The 17,426-nt window shown below is 37.5% G+C and overlaps 1 protein-coding gene across 8 annotated transcripts in view; it reads right to left on the reverse strand.

Moving 5' to 3' along the window:
• ABCB11 (ATP binding cassette subfamily B member 11) overlaps positions 1 to 17,426 on the reverse strand; it is a 134,075-nt gene that overhangs the window by 74,501 nt on the left and 42,148 nt on the right. For 2 of the 8 annotated variants that reach the window (XM_066345347.1, XM_066345346.1), the window contains exons 2-7: positions 13,785 to 13,887; positions 12,327 to 12,348; positions 9,879 to 9,930; positions 9,038 to 9,276; positions 1,749 to 1,836; positions 480 to 613 (exon numbers count right to left, since the gene is read on the reverse strand). In XM_066345347.1, the coding sequence (XP_066201444.1) occupies positions 480 to 613; positions 1,749 to 1,836; positions 9,038 to 9,276; positions 9,879 to 9,930; positions 12,327 to 12,348; positions 13,785 to 13,860 (611 nt within the window). In that variant the 5' untranslated portion in view covers positions 13,861 to 13,887. Of the gene's footprint in view, positions 1 to 479; positions 614 to 1,748; positions 1,837 to 9,037; positions 9,277 to 9,878; positions 9,931 to 12,326; positions 12,349 to 12,488; positions 12,648 to 13,784; positions 13,888 to 17,426 lie in introns of those variants that run through there. The other 6 variants (XM_066345350.1, XM_066345349.1, XM_066345352.1 and 3 more) reach the window with 5 other exon arrangements.

Below are 17,426 nucleotides of genomic sequence, written 5' to 3' on the forward strand. Positions count from 1 at the left end.
GTTAATGACCCAAATTACTATTCAGGTATAAACTGGATTTACAACCAGAATCTTTCCCAAAGTATTATGTATATATTTTGTTTTTGTTCTTACATATATAAACTACCTCAACAGCCAAAGCAAGATAATTTGTTCTAATTGAATTGTTTTCTTTGTTGATACCTAGATTGTGACATCCTTCAATTTCCCCTTTTGAGGCCAATAATTCTACTTCTTTGAATTCTATTCTGTGATACTTCATTTCTAGTAGTTTAATCAAGGGCCTACATACCATATTGCTGTATCGTGGCTTTCAATTTATAATGACCATATTTGATAAAAACATTACCAATGAAAAAGCCATGCTCCCTATAAAAGCCCAGCATAAGAGAGAAAACATATCAATAAGAACTGAGAATGTTTCCAATGGTTAATTTAGAAATAAGAGTTTTATTATCATAAAACCATACATACATTCAAATGTCCTACCGGGCACTTACTCAGAAAATCTTGTATTCAGCTCTCCCACTGAATTGCAATCGAACCATCCTATTTCCATTCTCATGATTTTCCTAAAGTAAGATTTCCTCATTTTCTGTATCTGACGAGCTGAGGCAATTACCCAAAAGCATATCTGAAAATGGAGCAGGGAATGTTTAGCTTTGTAATGTTAAAAATATCAATTATTCCTACTCTTTCCAGAAGAAAACAGTTTCAATATAACAGCTGAGAAAATTAGGAAAGTAATTCACAAAATGCCTCTTCTGGGGAACTGAGGTGTGAGCATTGGCATCTGCTCCTAAAAGTGGAGGTGAGCCGAACAGCTGTGCGCAGGGAAGCCAGAGGCCTGGGTTTGAATCCAGCTCTGCCACTTCAGACTTCACCTCACGGGGCCTCACTTTCCTCATGTGTAAAATAAGGCTCACAGTGCCAAAGAGAATTATTGCTTTTAACTCACGAGTCTTGCATGCCACTTCCGAATGAATTTTTCCCCTGAGAGGCGTGTCAACAAATATTTATACATAGTTTTCAGGCTGTCGGACAATGATTTTCAGAGAAAGTAAGACAACAATTATGACATAAGCAGGGAATATGCTAGTAGTTTCCCCCAACCATGCAAAACAAGCCTATCTTTAAAACTCCCAGTTCCAGAATGGCAAAAACTGATGCATTTCTCTCTTCAACTAACACTAACTCCCAAGGATTCTTGAATTAATAGGGGTTGGGGAGGTTTATTATTTTTCCTACCGGAGGAGGCAAAAGATGAAATACTTTTTTTGCTTGATAAGGGTTTAGTAACTCCAGGCCCTTCCACGGCTTATATTTGGCATGTGCTTTAAATTCTGTCTACAGAATTTGGGTTGGAATGCAGTTTGGTGAGACTTTAGCAAAGAAAGAGAAGAAGTTAGTCTACTTTCCTCCAACTCTCCAGGCCCAGCTTTCTCCAGACCACTGCGTCTCCCTCTACAAACACCCACACTGTCTATTTCTGGATTTAGAAGAGAGGATGAAGTATAGAGGGCAGGGAGGGACAGGGATGGACAGGGCATTGAAACCAAAGTCTGTTCTCCATTTCTCAAGACAACTGCTGTATCCTCCTCTCCAGCTGAGAGGAAGAATCTTTCCCATTCTCTCATGTTCCCCTGAAGTAAAACTGTATTCCTTAGGGCTTCTGAATAACTTAAAAGTTGAAGAGTACACTTTGCATTTTCTTGTGGTGTCTTTGAACCCAGATCTTGATCAAGAAGTGAAAAAGAGGCACTACTAACTTGGATATACCCTGTGATAAGTACTCCAACTGCGGTGGCAGCATAGTAACTGGCAAATTTGATCATTTCACTTTCAATGTCGAGCAACCTTCGAAAGAGAGGGAAAATGTTAAGAGTCACAGGTAGGATCAAGCTACCAAAGATTATATTTGCAGGTACATAGGAATTTAAAAGATATGTACTATGTTTCTATGAAATATGGATAAGGCATTTATTTCATCTATGTAGAATTCTATCAATCCAACAAAATCTCTAAATAGAACTCATGGTACCAATCACAGCCAAGATGTCTATCCCTTCATTTTCACAGGCAGAGACGCCAGAGTTGTGAAATCATCGATCTGCAGTTGTTGGAAGCCCAGGGACCCTAGATAGAAGCCCAGTGCTGTGTCCACTGAGGCCCCTTTCATTCATGCTCGTTGTGCAGTGGTTGAGAAATCACAGCTACAGAAAAGCTTTTTAAAAGCCAGATACTGATAGAGAGGCTTTACTGTTCCTCCTTTAGGAATCTAAGCCAGCTTCTCAAGTCCTCCCTCTCAGAGTGACACTGTGAGGAATGTGTGTGTCATCTTCCCATACAGGCAGAAAACTCTTTATTAGCAGAGTCTTTCTGCTGACTACAGCCCAGGCCGCTTCAATCTCCAGGGCAGTTTCAAGGTTGAAGCCAAAGAACTTGCAGAGAACAAGAAAATTTCACAGAGTTTTCCAGCAGTTACCATACTGCAGCACAGGACTTGGGATTTGCAGGGGAAGGAGGGGATGAAACAATTATTCTGAAATTGCTTTCAGGGAATAAGGAATTTTATAAGAAAATTTGCATATTGGTTGATGACAATCCTAATCCTCAGGGACAAGCTAAATGATATGGAGTTCATTTCTTTAGAAAATCAGAAAGCAGCATCTTCAGCATAGATGCTCCCATCCCATATGCTTTCTGCTTTCTCTCAGGACTTTCTTTTGTGATCAAACTTGAGTTGTTCTCTCTACTGAACGTAAACCGAGTATTGAAGTATAATTCATCTAATTCAGAACAAACTATTACCCATGACAGATTGTATTGCTATCTTGCTCTATGATTCAATATCTTTATTAAATATATGTACATTGAGTACTTGTTATACATATTATATCTATATATAATATAGACATATATCTATTTGTTTTCCTTGCTAGTAAATTGCAAGCTACTTGAGGGCAAGGGCTGTGTTTAAGCACTTGCTCACATTGCCTGAAGCCTCCTATAACATCCTTCACATAGGAGGTACTCAATAAATGTTTCTTGATTTTGCTTTGACTTTCAACATACAAATAAGAAGGGAAATAACTGCCTTGGTCAAGCCCTCTGACAATCTCCAAACTAACTAATATATCTGTGCTTACCGCATTGCCAGTTTTTCATGATGATTTCAGGGAACCCCAAGAATGAACAAGACCTAGAAAATCATAAACTTACATACAAGTATCCACAGTCAGAGGCTCTTACAAAAGCTAACTATCTGCATAATGCAGTATTATGAGCAAAGCCTTCTAATGTGTTTGTACTCTTAGTTTTCTGTTTGTGAAGTGAACTTTAGCTGTCCAAAAACAGAAATCTAGAGCATTTGTCAAAAAAAGTTTTACCTCGACTTCCAGTGGTTTATTCATTATCCAGACACTCTAAGCAGAAGTGACAAAGTGCCTGTCATGAAGAACGTGGCTGCAAACCCATGAGGGTGTAGAGAACTGAGCACTGAGCCAGACCCTCTTTTACTGGAGCGGAGTTTGGGAGAATTACATCATTGCTGAGTGGTGTGGATAAGGATATGTGCAGTTGATGATTCCTTTCACCCCCAAGGCACCCCAGAGATAAATGGGTAACTCACTTCTATTTTGTTCCTGGGAAGAAAAACTTATCAGTTTTAGAGACTGCTTGAGAATATTTCTGGAACAACAGGACAAGCCTATCAGAAAAACGAACAGGAAAAAGAGCAGGCTGGTTCTGTTCCTTTGACTGCACCTCCCACTGCATCATCTGCCTGGAGGAAAGCTCTTGTGATCATACAGTCCTGGAAAGGATTCTATAAATTGTGCAGATGATTTGGACCCCAGAATGGGCACTTGTGTTGTTTTTTTTTTTTTAACAGCAAAATTAACTTACACCTACTTGAATAAATTAAGATTCCCCTGACTCATTTGTTGAAGAAAGAAGTGGAGAGAGACATGACAATTAGAGGAAAAAGAAGATATATTTTAACAAATTAGTAATATATGAGGATTCTTACATTGTTGCTTAGAAAAAATAAATGGTTCATAGGATTGAATCACTCAACTTACACATCAAGGTTTCAGACTTACTAAACCTGTAGGTTTTTCATTTAGACTACCTACAAGGTCCTTATGACAAAGTGCATTGCTTAATGAGTTTCTTTTTCAATGGTTCTCATGCATTGTAGGCATAGTAGCACTGCCATGTTAGAATGAACATCAGTGTCAATTCTAAACTGAGCACAAGCTAGCAGAAATGTGTTCATGTCTTACTTTCAGTGTTGGAGGCTCTGCATGTCTTAATGCAAGGATATTGACCAATGGATAAATGGCTTATCATTGACTAAAGTTGCCAGAACATCCATACACTAGGATAGCATATGCTAGAATGGCTAAATCCTTTTCTTTTCTTTTCTTTTTCTTTTTTGTATTTTTCTGAAGTGCAAAGCAGGGAGGCAAACAGACTCCCGCATGCACCCAACCGGGATCCACCTGGAAAGCCCACGAGAGGGCGATGCTCTGCCCATTTGGGGCGTTGCTCTGCTGCAACTGGAGCCATTCTAGCACCTCAGGCAGAGGCCATGGAGCCATCTTCAGTGCCAGGGCCAACTTTGCTCCAATGGAGACTTTGCTTCAGGAGGGGAAGAGAGACAGAGAGGAAGGAGAGGGGGAGTGGTGGAGAAGCAGATGGGCGCTTCTCCTGTGTGCCCTGGCTGGGAGTTGAACCTGGGACTTCCACACACCAGGCCGATGCTTTAGCACTGAGCCAACTGGCCAGGGCCATGGCTAAATCTTAATTTCAGAGAATCCACAACAATTTTTTTTACCCAGGAAGCTATTTTTTGTTTGCTTACTTTTAATCAAACTTTTTATTTTGAGGTAAGTGTAGATTCATATGCAAGTGTGATAAATAATAGGCAGATTATGTATGCCCTTTTTCCAGTTTTCCCTCAATGATAACATCTTGTGAAACTAGGAAAATATCACAGTCAGATGTTGAGATTCATATGATCAAGATTAGAACATTCTCATCATCACAAGGATTTCTCACATTGCCCTCTTATATCCACACATACTTTCATCTGGCCCCACTCCTCCCTTAACCACTGGCTACCACTAATCTGTTCTCTATTGTTACCGTTTTGTCATTTAAAGAATGTTAAGTGGAATTGAACAGAATATAACCTTTTGGCATTGCCTTTTTCTTCAGTCAGCATAATTCTGTCAAGTTTCACAACTTCTTTAATTTTTTTTCTTTTTTTTTTTTTGACAGAGACAAAGAGTCAGAGAGAGAGACAGATAGGGACAGACAGGCAGAAAGGAAGAGAAATAAGAAGCATCAATTTTTCATTGAGGCACTTTAGTTGTTCATTGATCCTTGATGGGGGGGTGAGTGACCCCTTGCTCAAGCCAGCGACTTTGGGCACAAGCCAGCAACCATGGGGTCATCTTAGTCCTTTGTTAGCTATAGAATTTGCAAATAAATTCTCTCAGTCTGCAGTTTGTCTTTTAATCCTTTTAACAAGCTCTTTTGCAGAGCAAAAGTTTTTAATTTTGATGAAGTCCAATTTATCAATTTTTTTTTTTATGGATTATTTTTGGTGTCAAGCCTAAGACCTCTAGCCATAGACCTGAAAATAGTCTCCTATGCAGACAATTCTATTTACAATAACATCAGAAAGAAGTGCAAAACTTATATTCTGAAAACAATAAAATATTGTTGAAAAAATTAAAGAAGTCCTAAATATATGAAAAAAACATTCATTTTCATGGACCAAAAGACTTAATTTTATAAAGATGGAAATACTCTCCAAATTGGTCTAGAATGCAATCCTTATCAAAATCCTGGCTGACTTCTTTATGGAAATTAAACAAGTTGATCTTTAAATTCATATGAAAATTTAAGGGACCCATAATAGCCAAAACAATCTTGAAAAAGAAGAACAAAATTAGAAGACTTACACATCCTTTTGACTTCATTTTTTTGGTTTTGGTTTGGTTTTTTTTTAGAGAGAGAGAGAGAGAGAGAGAGAGACAGACAGACAGTTGAAAAGCATCAACTCATAGTTATGGCACCTTAGATATTCATTGATTACTTTCTCGTATGTGCCTTGATGGGGGGCCAGGGTTGCAGCTGAACCAGTGACCCCTTGCTCAAGACAGTGATTTTGGACTTCAAACCAATGACCTTTGGGCTTAAGCCCACAATCCTGGGGTCATGTCTATGATCCCATGCTTGAACTGGAAACCCTGCTCTCAAGACAGATGAGCCCATGCTCAAGCTGGTGGTGACCTCAGGGTTTTGAACCTGGGCTCTCTGTGTCCCAGTTGGACACTCTATTCACTGCACCACCACCTGGTAAGGCTGCATGCTTATGTTGATAAAATCATTGAGTTGCCTTGTATAGTCCAAGACTAATACACGTATTATAATAGGTGGAGAAATTATACTTTTAACGATATACTTTTTTCAAGAAAGCAATTTGCCAAGATTTGGGTAATTTGGGAGGCATATTAACTACTTACAGAGAGGAAAATGTCCTCTCCCTTCTCCTCTGTTCCAGCAAATTCTATTTTCAGAGTAATCTCACTACATAAAAGCTAAACAAATATATTAATTTAGAGGTAAAACAGTATTCATGTCAGTGATCATACTAACTTACAATTAAAGTACCGGTATTTAACTCATCAAAGGAGTTCCTCCTATAAGAATGACCTAAGAAAGGTGTGGTCTACACAGTTTCAATTATTTATTTATTTTTTTTATTTACTAATTTTTAGAGAGGAGAGAGAGAGGGAGCGAGAGAGAGAGAAGGGGGGAGGAGCTGGAAGCATCAACTCCCATATGTGCCTTGACCAAGCAAGCCCAGGGTTTCGAACCGGCGACCTCAGCATTTCCAGGTCGACGCTTTATCCACTGCGCCACCACAGGTCGGGCCACAGTTTCAATTATTACATGAAATGTTTTTTAAAAAAGGATAAATGTCCATTTACATGTTTGGTATCATGTGGATTCAGCTAAAGGCACTGAACTTCTGAGAAACCCTATTTGTTTTGCACTATTTGTTCACCTTAGAGTATGTGACTTAGTAAGAGTGAATAGAGTGTGAGTAATGGGCCACAGTGAACTCCTTTCTGATGGATGCCAGTGATGAAGAACTAAAAGCAGATTCATTCTTTAATTAATCTAATAAAGAATTACAAGTACTTAGTATCATAGGTATGTCTCAAATTTTGGTCCCTCTCTCAGTTTGAACAGAATACAGTTTCAAAACTTTTCCCTTGAAAAAATTTATCTCCATGAGTGTTGTTAATGAGTTGCTCTATTTACTTCAGAATGCATTTTTTTTTTCAAAAGGGGGTGTGATTAACTTTACGTATTGTCATTTCACTTTACGTATTGTACAAAGCAGTTTGTCTCTGTCCTCCAACATAAATGACTTACATGACTGTCACTGGAGATGATCTCTCCTTTAAATTGTTGAGTCTTACTTCTAAGTTTAGAAAAGAAACATACATATTTAGACATTTGAAAATGTATTTCTAATGAGTAGGCTTAGTATTTTTGAAAGGGTAATTCTACATATTGTATGTTATTTTATACATTTTTTTAAATCAAGCACTAATGAGTTTGCAACTATGTATTTATTTGAATGGTTATTGATTTAATGATGGTCTCAGAGATAAGGACATCACTCAAGATAACTACTGTATCCTTGACACACAAGTTTCTGGTACAGAGTTGGTGTTCAAAAAAATTTGGTTGAATGAGTGAAGGAATAAAATACCCTAAGGGTAGATAATATTATGGAAGAAATTCAATGATTTAGAAGGATTTTTCATAATCTGTAATCAAGCTTGTAGAAAAAATTTTAAATAAGAGTAAAAAATATAAATTCACTTGGGAGAGCCATTTCAAGTGTCTCTCTAGCTAAGGTGTGCCCTGCCCTTGTTTCTCCAATCTAAGTGTGGTGTTCTTAAGTGCAAACGAGCTTGTTCCAGCTCTGAGTAGCGTGAGGCAGGCTGCAGAGGCAATGCTGTACCAGTGAGTCAATCTGTGTACTCTATGGACACACTGATTACAAGGCAGCCTGTTGGGTTTATCACAAAGACAATAGTAGTAGGACAGTGAGCTCTGGTGAATTCTTCATGATTTTCTTCTTTTCACAACACCATACCACTCTTCCATAGAAACTCAACTACCAACAGAGACCAGTGACCCCCATCTCCAAGTCCTATAGCATTCTAATGAAATTCCCATTACAGAAAAAAGGCTAGGGGTGCCTGACCAGGTGGTGGCTCAGTGGATAGAGCATCAGACTGGCAGGCTGAGGGCCCAGGTTTGAGACACTGAGGTCGCCAGCTTGAGCACAGGCTCATCTGGTTTGAGCTAAGCTCACCAGCTTGGACTTAAGGTTGCTGGCTCGAGCAAGGGGTTACTGTATCTGCTGAAAGCCCGTGGTCAAGGCACATATGAGAAAGCAATCAATGAACAACTAAGGTGTTGCAATGAAAAACTGATGACTGATGCTTCTCATCTCTCTCCGTTTGTGTCTGTCTTTCCCTATCTGTCCCTCTCTCTGTCTCTGAAAAAAAGAAAAAAGAAAAAAGGCTGGGGGTCTAGTGGATCACTAGCCATGGCCACAGAAGCTAAGAAACAGAAGAGAGTTAGAAAAAGGGGGAAAAAAGGAAGTCTTGGATATGAGACATGATATAGAACTCAAGTAAAATAAATCACCATTTTTTGGCATTAAGTCCTGGTAGTTCCATCCTTAAGCCTATAGTCTACAAAGTGGTCAAATTTGGGTAATGTATTTAATATGTTACCAATCTCCAATTATGCTTTTTTCTGGTTAGCATTTTAAAACCTACTGGATAGGAGAATCTCAGGGAAGAGTAATTTATAGAAAGATGGATAAATTTATGTTTCTGTTTGCTCTATGTTAGATACCATTCCAGGTCAGTCAATAAGTTCCCTTTACACATTTTGAATTACAATTTAAGATGTGAGCAAAAAAAGTAAAAAATAAAAAATAACAGCCTACCCACAAGGCATTCCATTTGTCACGTTCTGGTTGAGGGAGCTGTTGGTCCACACTATGGTGTTATTTACACATGCTTTTCCAGGGATCTGAAGTTCTTGTAACTCAGTTTCATAGTTAATAAAAACATCTGTCATGGTGCCAAAAATGAGTAGCACGCCTGGATGGGCTAGTCCATGGAGAAATGCACATAAGCCTCCCACAGACATCAGCCAAATGTCAGTCGTTGAAGAAAATCGAAACTTGAAAAACAAAGGATTCAGAGATCATCTATGGGTGAAAAGCAGGAGAGGCAGGAGGGCTATTTAATTTTAGTAACTAGATTCTGATAACTAGTATTCAACACCAAATTTTTTGGGATCTTCTTAATGAACAACAGAATTCTCACTGATTATATTAAAATAAACAGTATATCATTTATGTAAAACATTAGACTCTTATACTGTCAGTCTGTTATTTCTTTCCTAGTCTCTGAATTCATTTTCTTATCTCAAGAACTGACTTTAGTTCTTAGCTATTTGCCCACAACTTAAGGGAGAAACAGTCACTGTCACTGATGCCATTGCCATGTGTATATACCGTGTGGGGCATTCAGCAATCACATAAATTGGTTCCCAGGACTGATATGGACATGAAGAGTGCTTATTTCTTCCTGAAAAAATTTGGGGAAAATACTTATACCTGTACTATGAAATCTCTAAAGTCATGTCCTAAAAATAAATATACATGATGTGATTATTGTGTTAAAAACCTGCTAAAATGACTAAAGATTTAACACTTCCTCTATGATTGGAACAGTTCATAGTTTCAAAATCTGTGCCATAAATTGGCACAGTCTTATTACCAATTGAAAGAAGCCGACTTGACTGCTGTTACCTTTCTTCTTATTTTGAAACCTGAGGAGGAAAAATAGGGATTTACAGAACAGCCTTTCCAAACAATGAGAAAGTCTTCAAGGGTGGTGATTTAATGAGTCATTCTTTAGTAAGAGAAAAAATGCCCCTCTGGCTGAGAAATTCTTGCCAAACCTGATATTCTTCAGATTTACTCCTTCTAGTGATTTCAGTATAGTTATATAGTTCATGTTCAGTGGAGAGTCATTGAGGTTTTTCTGAAGGCCCCAAGAGAAAATAAAAAGTACTCTGTGCCCTTAATTGTGCTAATAAATAGCTATTAAAGTTCAGCCTTGACCCTTGATCTATTCCTTCATACAGTTCCTTGTGGGTAAATTGAAGAGGTTGGATTAGCCAGTTTAAAACTTCCTTCTAGCATTTAAAAAATTTTACAACTACATTAAATAGTGTTGATACTATCAAAAGTGACCCTGAAACTCCCATACTTCCATGAAATTATATTTCCTTGGTATTTCTTACTTATTTTATTTCTCATAAAGTTACACCTTCTCAGCTCCAGGGATCTCTACTTTAGCTGAGTCATTCATTGATGGATACATCATGGGCTTTGTTTTAACTAGGAACTACTTGACTTCATCACATGCTGGGACAGCTGAAGCACCTTGTTTTCTCACTTCCTTCCCCCTTTCACAACTATTTGTTATCTCACTTGAGACATGCAGTCCCTTAAGCCTTCCTTTTACGTATAATTGCTAAACCTCATCAAGATTTTGCTTCCTTCCACATGCATCCCAAGTCCTAGTACCTGCCAACTGAACCACACTTTCAACTTCATTCCCTATCAATTTCCCCAAATCCTTCCTTGGAAACTTCATCTCTGCATCCATCCAGCATGTTTGCCCTCTTCTCCTGAAGCCAGGCGACTGGGCCAGCTGGAGACAACCTCTCCACCATGTGAACTATGCCAACACATGCCATGACTAGCATTCAATTGCCCTGAATTTTTCCACTAGCTCAAAGTAGAATCCCAAGTCTTTGCAAAATATTCAAGGCCCTTTATAGTCTGGTCAACTGGCTCTCTGAACTTGTCTCTTCTTACTGCAGTCAGTTCCTGCCACCCGAGCCTCCTGGCCTCTTTGCAGACCTTTGTCCATGCTAAATTTGATTTCACCTCTGGGAATTTGCACTTGCTATGTTCTCTTCCCAGAGTGCTGTTTCTTCAGATATCTGCATGGCCAATTCCCTCAACTCCTTCAGACCTTCCCTCAAAAGTCACCTTCTCAATAAGGCTGTCCCTGGCTTAAGTCATTAAAGTTTCAGCTTCCCCCCACATCATTTCATAACTCCATTCCAAGTTTACTTTTTCCTTTGTAGAAAAAGAATGATAGACTATCACTAGCTACCATGCTATATATTTTATTTATTAAAGTGTTTATTATATCTCCTTCAATAAAATATAAGTTCTTCAAGAACAGAGATTTTTGCCTAATTTGTTATTTTCTGTAACCTCAACACTAATTTTAGTGCCTGACACCTAGTAGACACTCAGTTAATATTTGTGAAATGAATAAATGAATACATGAGTATGATCTTCAGCCTTAGTTCAACCATACACTATACTTCATCTCTTAGAGACTGTTCTTGTTTCCCTTGTCAGCTTTATTTAAATTTCACTTTATCTTCTCATTCTACATTATCATATCTATTAGAAGATAGATTAATCTCTTCTAAAAACCAAAGAACTCACTCAAACTTCCTGCTCATTCTCTCATTGCCATTATTCCACATTCACACCTATTTCATCTCTTTCCCACCCAGTGTGATTCTTCTAGGTCCAAGCTGTTTCTACCACACCTAGTCCAAAGCTAATGTAGCCACACCCAACATCTCCCTCTGCCATGAATTACTTGAAACTTCTTAAATACCTTCAGCCTCTCTCTTTCTACCACTTCTGTTTCAGGAACTTGCCTGGCACCTCCCTTCTGTCTTCTAAATTAAACTCCATCTCATTTTTCCCTCATGCCAAAGTATGATTAACTTATATTGTTTTATGTGAGAATTTAAACTCTTAAACTAAAGAGGAATATCTAATAATTAAGTTTTGGGTTTCTACTCTTGGCCTGTAGGAAGAATTTGGGGTTTGGGAACCTTCCCTGTGCCCAAGAAATTATACTTGTCCAACTTTTCTTCTACTGTTTAGGTTAGAAACTCTGTGCAGGACCTGGATGCTCAGGAGAGATTCAGACATAGTCTAGAAGGGCTATTCCAAAGGTTTTTGAAATCAAATTATAGTAATGTTTTAAAGAGAAAAATAATTAAGTATTTAAACTTTTTTATAGGAAGTATAAAGTACATAAAATATTTTCTCTGCTTTGTGCCTTTTATAGGAATATTGTGAGTTATTCCAGAAAAGATGTATTGTTGAAGTAGTCACTTACCATGAATTTTTATCATTGTTACCTGTCAGGATAAAAACAATACATAAGGCAATCAATAATGACAAAATGAAACATAATCATTAACAATTTTGCTCTGGAAAAAATTTTTTTCTATAAATTACTTTTATTCATGAAACATAGCAAAATTATTTACTTTTTCACCTTTCTTTTATGCTCTCTCTTTTTCTTTACATATATATGATGAAGATATTCTTTCAAGATTAAGACTGCTGGCTTGACTACATTTCTGGACTTTTCTCCAGGATTTGAAATATTTGTGTCTTCTCCCTGGCTGGATAGCTCAGTTGGTTAGAGCATAGTCTGGAAGAACAGGGGTTACTGCTTCAATCCCCAGTTAGGGCACATACAGGAACAGATTGATATTCCTTTCTCTCTCTCTCAATCTCTCTCTCTTTCTCTCTCTCCCCCTTTCTCTCTCTCTAAAGTCAATAATAAACATTAAAAAAAGAAAGAAGAAATAAAAAGAAGTATTTGTGTCTTCTCAATATCAACTGGAGAACAACATTTCTAAATTAGCTGAAGAAAATATGATTTTTTTGAACTACCAAGTAAAATTATATTTACTTATTAGGTTCTTTAGAACCATCAGAACTTATCTATTTAAAATGTAGGTCACAAATTAATGAGACAGTACAGCAGAAGCCATGGGATTGAGAGGTCCATTATTTTTCCCAGGATAGGTCAGAACACATGGAGGATAAGAAGTAAAAGGGCCTGGAATAGGAAAGCCACAGGGAAGGGTACCCAAAATGCCATGAGACAGCACATTGTGACTCTCCCAGCATTTTAACATAAGAGTAATGAAGCATTATAGTACAGATAGAGATGAATACCTTGGGTTTGGGAATCAGAATTAGATTAAGATTATGGCTACATTATTAGTCAAGTAATCTTTGCTAAGTTTTAAAATTTTATCCAAGTGTCAATTTCTTCTTCTGTGAAATCCTAAGATTTGTGTGCGTGTTTTTTTAAATAAGACTTGTTTAGAATCATCTGTGCTCACTGCATGCTAGGTGCTGGCCCCTTGCCGTTCTGGCCAGTTCCTCTCAGAAACATCAGTCTGTTCCTGTGTGTGCCAGAGCAGTCTCAGGAAGAAGTGCTCGCTGAATAATTACTACTACAATGAATTATCACAATATGCAAATAAAGGTAAGAGTAATAGCCAATGCTGGAACAACCCTACTCTGCCTAGGAAAGAGATATTTATAGCTTGAACACTTCACTCACCCATACCTTGTGCATTTTTACCTTAACACTTTCAGACACTCCATTACATGGATTCTAGGGAGAACTACCTATTCAAGTGTGACAAACATGTTCAGTAAAAGTCCTAAATATTGTTAATGATTTTTTCTATTTCTTGAGAAATCATAGCCTGTTCCACTTTTGTTCTAACCTGTCTTTGAACAATAGACAGTGAAAAAAAGGGCCACTTACATGTTTCATCTGACTCAAAACCATAATTCTCCTCTCCAAATTTCTTCACGCTGCGAAGAATTACGGGGTCAGACATGATAATTGCAATCTGCAGCCAGTAACTCTATAAGATAAAATAAAAGAATTATTACAATGATTTTATTTCTCTTTTTTAACCAAAATAGCCTAATGAAAGAACTACTTGGTTCAAGAAATAACCTTCATTAACAATCTCATAAAAAGCAGATTTTAAAAGTGATTACTAACTCCATGAAAAAGTCTAATGATTAGGAAAAATAAACCCAAACCATTTTTAAAATTTTATTTAGAAAATTAACTTTAACAGGGTGACTGATCAATAAGAGTACATAGGTTTCAGGTTAACATTTCTATGGCATTTGAACTGTTGATTATGTTGTATAACCATCACCCAAAGTCTAATCATTTTCCATCACCTTGTGTTTATCCCTCTTTATGCCGTTTCCCCACCCCAAAACCCATCCCCCTCCTTCAGTATCCACTTCACTTTTATCTATGTCCATTAGTGTGAAATCATACAGTTCTTAGCTTTTTCTGATTTACTTATTTCACTCAGTATAATGTTCTCAAGGTTTATCTATGTTGTTGTAAGTGTCACTATGTCATCATTTCTTATGGCTGAGTGGTATTCCATTGTGTATATGTACCACATCTTCTTTATCCAGTCCTCTATTGAGGGACACTTTGGTTGTTTCCATGTCTTGGCCACTGTGAACAATGCTGTGATGAACATAGGGGTGCAAGTGTCCTTACATACCAATGTTTTCGAGTTTTTGAAACCCAAACCATTGATTACGTATTTCTCAGGCTGATGAATGGGTAGTTGCTTTTTATTTATCTGTTTTTTCTGCTCATCTGTTTATCCTTTCTTTCTTTCCCTTATTCTTTCTTTCTTTCTTTCTTTCTTTCTTTCTTTCTTTCTTTCTTTCTTTCTTTCTTTCTTTCTTTCTTTCTTTCTTTCTTTCTTCTTTTTTTCTGTCTTGTCAGAAAAATAATGGCAACATTCTTGGGTCAGTATATCGGACCAATGACACTCCATTACTGGTGAGTAACCTCCAGTGCTCCTTTGTAAATAAAGCCCCTGGATCCAGAGTACAGCAAGTCCAGTGTGGACCAGAACTGCTACCCAACCCACTTTATAAAACAAGTATAACCTTGACCTCAAAACAAACAAGAATGTTATAAAAATATATATTTTTCTAAATAGATTTAAGGTTACTAAATAAGATATATTAAGTACAATTCAGCAGTTTATGAAAACAAATAATGAGCAATGTTAATCCCAAGAATGCAGTGATTATTCAATATAAAAAATTTTGACCATTTTGATATATGCCAAAAAAGTATTCGATAAAAACCAATATCCATTCCTGATTTTTAAAATCCTTAAAATTAGAAAAATCATTATTTTGCACCCCAATGAATAAATTTTGGAAAATGATCAGCAGTGAGTACTAAAACCATTCACTGAGACACTGGCAAAAAGTAAATATCTAATAGCACAAAGTGTTGTAAAAACGTACAAGAAAGACATTACATTAAGTTGTCATATTTCTTCAATGTCCTCTTAGTTGTGACAATGTCTCAAACTTTCTTATTTTGATAACCTTGACAGTTTTGAGGAGTACTGAGCTGTTAGCTTGTGAATGGTCCCTAAAATGATAGTTATATGATATTTTTCTCACGATTAGACAAAAGCTGTGAATTTTGGGGATGAAAGCCACAGAGGTAAAGTACCTTTCTCATTGCATCATATCAAAAGAACAATCAACTTGATTTCATTAAGTTATGTATGAGGTCAGTACAAATAAAATAAACCAAATGAACCAGATTTAAAATTATTCAACAACAAAATTTGTTGAATATAGCAGTATTATGTTCAGGTACTGTGTTCAGAGACTGCAATGTTCGTTAGTTCTATAAATTTTGAAATTTTATCCAAAAATTATTTTCGGAAAGCAAAGAAAGAAACTCTTTAATAATGAGAAAAATAATAAAAGAACCTTAACAATAGTTATAATATTGCATCTCCTAATTTTAAAACAGACATTTAAAAAATATTCAATCTCTAATTATCTTTTTCTTAGCTTAATTCTTCATTTAAAAATGTTTTTTTCTACTAGTGTTTAAATATTTGGCAGTATTTAGAAGCCATTGGTGCAGTGTCTTGCCTGTGAACTTCGAAGTCTCACAGATCCTGGTACTGCCTATGGCTTCACTCTATGTATTTAGATTTGTTTTTGTAACTTCTCTCCGGGCCCAGATTTCTCTATCTTTCAAGTCAGGGAGTGGTGGAGATGGTAAAATCTGCCTTGCAGCTTTTGCAAAATTGAAATGAATCTGTGTCTGTACATCAGCCAGCACAGATGGAGAAGGTAGTTAAAGTTCCCTTTGCCCTTCAAGTTTAGTGACTAAGTGTCCTCCCCATCAGCACGCGCACACACACACACACACATACCCCACCTGCCACTCCCTTCTGAGGTCATTTATAGTAATGCAGGCTCCATTAAGGAAGAGGATGTTGATGAACCAACCTACTCTTGTCACTTTCCTTCTCTGTGCCTTCAGCCATTCCATGCACTAGGTTTCATACTAGGTTTGCTTACATTTTCCTTCTTTCTTAATGCAAGGACTTTTGTGATCTCTATTCTACTATCAAAAAGCAATATTCTCCAACAAACATTTATACACAGCACAGATTTCTATTTCCATAACATCATCATGACCTTCAACCACAGACCACTAGGAATAAACCTGTAATTGAAGAATCGGGATTTATTACTTGTTGCAGTGAGAGAGAACACACTATGGGGGACCATGGGTGTGTCAGTAAGAGGGTATTAGAATCAGCCAATTATAGGACTTTGGCTTCAGTTAGATGACTTGAGAGAGAGTCCAATGAAGTGGAGGTTTATTCCAAATCGGATGCTGTCAGAAAGCCAGAGCAATTTTATGACGTGCAAAAAAATAGCAGCCATTCATTTAGTAAGAGAAAAGATGTTTGGTCATTTGTGGGATGCACAGTGACCTTATTTTGTCCTGTACTTGGACAAATTATGAAATGGGACTGCTTTTTCTCCTTTTATCTTGTTCTCAGAGTGACCTTGTCTGAAGTTGGTGGAATGGTTAACTTTATGTATTAACTTAAATGGGTTAAGTAATACCCAGATAGCTGGTAAACATTATATTTGAGTGTGTCTGTGAGGACCCAGGTTCGAGACCCTGAGGTCGCCAGCTTGCACGTGGGCTCATCTGGTTTGAGCAAGACTCACCAGCTTGAGCCCAAGGTTGCTGGCTCAAGCAAGGAATCACTTGGTCTGCTGTAGCACCCCGGTCAAGGCACATATGAGAAATCAATCAATGAACAACTAAGGAACAGCAACGAAGAATTGATGTTTCTCATCTCTCTCCCTTCCTGTCTGTTTGTCCTTATCAGTCCCTCTCTCTGACTCACTGTCTCTGCCAAAAAAAAAAAAAAAAAAAAAGATATGAAAACCACCTGACCAGTGGTGGCACAGTGGATAAAGTGTCGACCTGGAATGCTGAGGTTGGCAGTTCAAAACCCAGGGATTGCCTGGTCAAGGCACATATAGGAGTTGATGCTTCTTGTTCCTCCCTCCTCCT

The sequence above is a fragment of the Saccopteryx leptura genome, chromosome 7 (genome assembly GCF_036850995.1).
Source record: "Saccopteryx leptura isolate mSacLep1 chromosome 7, mSacLep1_pri_phased_curated, whole genome shotgun sequence".
NCBI lineage: Eukaryota > Metazoa > Chordata > Mammalia > Chiroptera > Emballonuridae > Saccopteryx > Saccopteryx leptura.